This window comes from Phytophthora parasitica (genome assembly GCF_000247585.1).
Source record: "Phytophthora parasitica INRA-310 unplaced genomic scaffold supercont2.70, whole genome shotgun sequence".
Lineage (NCBI taxonomy): Eukaryota > Oomycota > Peronosporomycetes > Peronosporales > Peronosporaceae > Phytophthora > Phytophthora nicotianae.
In genome coordinates this window covers 134,301-139,321 of record NW_008649056.1, presented here as the reverse complement: position 1 = coordinate 139,321, position 5,021 = coordinate 134,301, and the positions used below count along the sequence as shown (strand labels likewise).

The 5,021-nt window shown below is 48.6% G+C and overlaps 2 protein-coding genes across 2 annotated transcripts; one reads left to right on the top strand and one right to left on the bottom strand.

The window, feature by feature from the left end:
- Positions 1–121: 121 nt before the first annotated feature.
- PPTG_17501 (hypothetical protein) lies at positions 122–1,385 on the top strand (the record flags this gene model as incomplete). Its single annotated transcript, XM_008915368.1, has 4 exons — positions 122–417; positions 546–1,049; positions 1,122–1,211; positions 1,283–1,385. 4 exons carry the CDS (start codon positions 122–124, stop codon positions 1,383–1,385), a joined length of 993 nt encoding a protein of 330 aa, XP_008913616.1.
- Positions 1,386–1,424: 39 nt separating this feature from the next.
- Positions 1,425–2,358, bottom strand: PPTG_17500 (hypothetical protein; the record flags this gene model as incomplete). Its single annotated transcript, XM_008915367.1, has 2 exons — positions 1,425–2,184; positions 2,246–2,358. 2 exons carry the CDS (start codon positions 2,356–2,358, stop codon positions 1,425–1,427), a joined length of 873 nt encoding a protein of 290 aa, XP_008913615.1.
- Between the last annotated feature and the right edge of the window lie 2,663 nt (positions 2,359–5,021).

Genomic DNA, 5,021 nt, shown 5'->3' with positions numbered 1-5,021 from the left:
TGTCTAAATCGTGGCGGTACCAGCACAATAGATTTTCGTTCTGTCCGGGGTACACACCCCTCGGACAGAAGTTTTAGACGGTCTAAAACGCAGTCCAATGCCGCTATCACGCATCGCCCGCATGGTTTACGAAGATGAAGACGACGACGAGTGGCTGGATGAGTCGACCAGCATCATGTTTGCCATGGCAGCTGAGGGAGAACGCATCCGGAAGTCTCGCCAGCGTGGCAGGAGCAGCCTCACAAGAGCTGATCTCCCGCGAAATCCGCGTCATGGGACATCATGGGAATGCATATACGCTGCTGGCAACGACGCCGTGTTTATCATCACTACTGGCTTTGATGTTGCAAGCTTCCACTTCCTGCTCAGACTGTTTACCGTGTGCCGATTCCTCGGAGTGACGTTGATATTGAAGGAGTAAGTCGGCCCTCACGCCGCTCACTATCGCCTACTGGAGCTCTCGCCCTGGTCCTACACTTCCTGAACTCTACGATGGCTGAACTCTCTCTTCAGGAGATATTTGGTCTCACACCAAGTGTTTGTAGCCGCTACGTGAACTTTGGACTGAGAATTCTCCTCGAAACATTGAAGATAATACCGGAAGGAAGGATTGAATGGCCCAAGACCCCTACAAAGTTTGCGTACTACGCTGAGCTTATTGCAGCTCGCCATCCAAGTCTTCACGGCGCGTTTTGTTCTATCGATGGAGTAAAGATTCCAGTTGCTGAATCATTGGACGAAGGCACTCAAAACTCCCGGTACAACGGATGGACATGTTCGCAGTACTGCTCCTCCGTTTTCGTGTTTGCTCCAGATGGAGCAATTCTTTGTGCACTTTTGAATGCCCCTGGAAGCTGGCATGATGCTGCTGTGGCACAAGACTTGTACGGCAAACTACTGAACAAGACTCCCGAGGGATATTTTGCTATCGCTGACTCTGCGTTCCCGAGGTCTCACCGAGGTCTCTCCAGTCGAATTAAAACACCTCTAAAGAAGCGATCTCGTCAGCCGCGCATCCTACGAGAACAGGGCTGCTTGATGAATTGGAAGTGCTGCTGGAAATAAATCGAGAGCTAGTATCTGTTCGTCAAGCTGCTGAATGGGGAATGCGATCTTTACAGGGATCGTTTGCAAGACTCAAATTGCCTCTGCCTGCCGATGATGGCGAATATCGAGCCATTGTTCTCGAAACCTGCGCTCGCCTTCACCAAGTACGTACCCGCCGAATGGGGATCAATCAGATTAAGACGGTGTACGAGAAAACATGGCAAGATGGTGGTAGAACGCTATATGAAGAGTTTGAATCAATGGTATTCCGAGAAATTCAAGCTTCGGATCGTATCAAACGCTACTATGACGCTTTAAATGATGCTGTCGAGGAGTAGGACACCATAAAACGTCTTAGATTCAGCAGCAGACCCTGTTCAAAACTGGTGGTTGGAAGCGGTTGCTTGGTATCCAGCTTGCTGTCGTTGCAACGCAGGCTCAAGAAGGTTGACGTTCTCATCGTGCAAGCGCCGATTTTCATTGGCAATGTAATGGTTGTCGCTGTCGAGGCATCGGTTCGAGTTGTTACGATCGCGAATGATATCCTCATTACGTCGCAATTCCTCCATCAGTTGCTGCTTTTCATCACGAAGGTCCGAGATGCGCTCGCGCTTGCTGTCTAGCTCCGATGTCAGCGCGATCAATCGATTGGTAAGTGCCGTGTTCGCTTCTTGAAGTGACGCATTCTGGACTGACAAAAAACTCTGAATCTCTCGGTTTCCACGGCTTCGCTTCGGACGTTGTTGTTCTGTTGGTTGAGAAGTAGAATCCGCTTCAGCTGCTCCCGACGCTTTAGTTGAGGGCAACGAATTCACGTTGCTCTGGGTTTCGCTGTCTTCATTGTGCTCACTAGCACTATTCTCGTCGTATTCGTCGTAGTCGCTGCGCTCTTCGAGGCTCTGCGAGTCGTCCACAGTAACATTGTGCACCTTGTTCATGATCCGTTGTAGAATTTCCACCGCCATGGTACGCAAGGCAGAGCAACGTGTCTTGCCGCTAGAGGCCGCTGGAGGAAGAACATGGCGAAATCGACTTTTGAGCGAGTCCGTCGTACGTGCATCACGACCCTCAAGCAATGCGTGTTGTGCGTTGTACTGATCTCGCACTCGATCCCATTCGTTTCCTCCACGAGGAAGGCTTGATCAATGAGTGTAAGAAGTGCCATGGTATTGGACTCACTGTAGCCTTGCGCACCGACCGGGCGTCCTCCCTTGGTCGGAGGCTTCTCCTTCGAGCCCTTCTTGCCCTTCGAACGAGGTCGCTTCTCCGCTTGTGCTTCTTGCCCGTGTGCTTGTGATGGTTAGGACGCATCAAATGCGTCTGTTTCGGATGCAGGATCGTCGGGGGCTTCAGATGCCGCAGGAGACGTCTTCGTCGCACGTTTGCTTTTCATCTTCTTTCCGTTTGAGCGTGCCGTGGCAGCACTAACAGATGCTCGCTTGACCGTAGCCTGAGTTATGCTCTTCGAGCTCACCTTGCGCCCTGCAGTCACTGGGGGCGTGCGTGGTATTCCGGTTCCCAAGGTGTCCAGGGAACAAGTCGAGTATCTTCGCTTTCGCTACTTCTTCTTGACTAGCAAGGGAGTATTCTGCAGAAACCCAGATGCAGCCACGGATGATGCATAACTGCGCGTAATACATTGCCGTCCTAGCATATTCAATCGATTTCGTGGGAGCTCAGGTCATGTCCATGCAAGGCATGCGTCGGTAGTGGTGTCGGGGCTTTTGGCAGACACGGAGTCTAGAGCTCCAGATACGGCTAGAGCTGGCGATTACAGACTAACGTGGCAAGCAAAAATTGCATCCCTTGTTCGTGAACCTGTGCTGTGCTGCTGGTAACACTCCCTGCCACCACAGTACCTTACCGTCTAAACCCATGCAATTGTTTACAGCCGGGATGTCGTTTTTGGGAAGACAGTTTTCCAGCCCTTGCTAACGTTGATTCCACAGCCGATCCGTTGCCGCTGCCAGTTCAGCTATCTACAACGGCTGCCACTGTTACGTCTGGTAGTGATACCGTTTCTAAATTAGCAACAACCCAATCACCACTGGTCCGACCACACGCCACACACTCTATAGAACCTACAGCGACGCCGAACCCGCTTCCATCACTGAGTGATACACTTGAGCGTGGCGCCCTGACTTATTCATTTGTAACGGAGACGCCCACACATCCTCCGGAACGCTCTACTAAACGACCTCGAATGGAGAAGCCAATCACTTTATAGAGCTGACATCAACTGAGAATATTCAGGAAACCAACGAGCGTGCAAATCAAATTCTTAACCTGCTAGCTATATGGTATGTGCTTGAACACAAGTCCTACAAAGCAGCCATGAAATCATGTTACGCCAGGCAATGGCGGACAGCTGCAAAATCCGAATACACGTCAATCATTACAAATGAGACGTGTGTTCTGGTTCCACCACCACACGGCCGCCGGATTCTACAAAACCGGTGGGTTTTCGTTGTCAAAAACACTGGCACGGGTGAAATTGACCGGTTCAAAGCATGCCTTGTTATCAAAGGCTTTTTACAGCAGTACGGCGTTGATTACACTGAAATCTTCTCTCGTGTTATCAGGATGGAGGTACTTCGCCTTCTCCTGGCTATTGCAGCATTGCTCAACTACGAAATCCATCAAATGGATGTTAAAACAGCGTTCCTTAATGGCTTCCTTACTGAGGAAATATACATGGCCCAGCCTGAAGGTTTCGCCGTCCCGGGCCAAGAACGCCTTGTTTGCAAGCTCTTAAAGAGTATTTATGGTCTTAAACAAGCACCTCGCATTTTGGTATCAGACGCTATGCGCGTTCCTTGAGAGCCTTGGGTTTCACAAACTCATCATAGACAGGTGCGTTTTTTTTTTTGCAACATTTGATGAGCAAGTATGCTACATTGCTGTCTATGTGGACGCTCTGCTCATCATAGCACCAACAGTGAGCCTCGTATGTCGTATTAAATCGGCCCTCAAACAGAGGTTTTCAATGACAGATGAAGTACATTCTCGGTTGGTTCATTGAGAGAAACCGTGCAGAACGAACGATTATTATCCACCAGCAAAAGTATGCCACAAATGTTCTCGACAAATTCAAACATCTGATTGCGTACCCGACGGCTACGCCATTAGACCGTAGCATCAAGCTCACAAAGGCCATGGAACCGCAGACTAAAGAAGAAAGGGAGGCTACGAAAGATATTCCATATAGAGAAGTTGTAGGCAGCCTAACGTACCTCATGGTTGGTACTCGTCCTGATCTAGCTTTTTACATGCGCGAAGTAAGCCAGTTTCTAACAAATCCTGGAAAGGAACACTGGAAAGCAGTGATAAGAGGTCTACAATATCTGTCAGGAACAACCGACCAAGGCTTACTACTTGGTGGGTCAACGTCGATTGATTCCAGTAATTTAGCTGATCACCTGATAGCTTACACAGACTCGGATTACGCGAGTTGCCCCGAAACCAGAAGGTCAGTTGGCGGATATGTAACAATGGTTGGGTCAAGCCCAATCTCATGGCTTTCGAGAAAACAGCACACTGTCGTGCTCTCGACTACAGAAGCTGAGTACATTGCACTATGTCACTGCATGCAAGAAGTAATATTTCTTAAATTGCTACTCAAAGAACTTGGATTCTCGACAGCGAAAGCAACTGTTATTATGGAAGACAATCAGAGCTGCATCAAACTCTCTAGCAACCCAGAACTACACGGACGATCAAAACACATTGACCTCCGATATGACTTCGTTCAAGAAAAAGTGGAGAGACACGAATTTAGCGTTGTTAACTGCAACACCAAGTCAATGGTGGCAGATATTTTTACAAAGGCACTTGACAAGCACCAGTTCCGAAATTTAAGGAGCAAACTAGGAATGCAATCAATAGATACACTAGCTAATAGATACATTCATAAATAAAATTCAATTAGATACACAATTTCACATTATGTAATAAGTCACAATGATAGCGTGAGT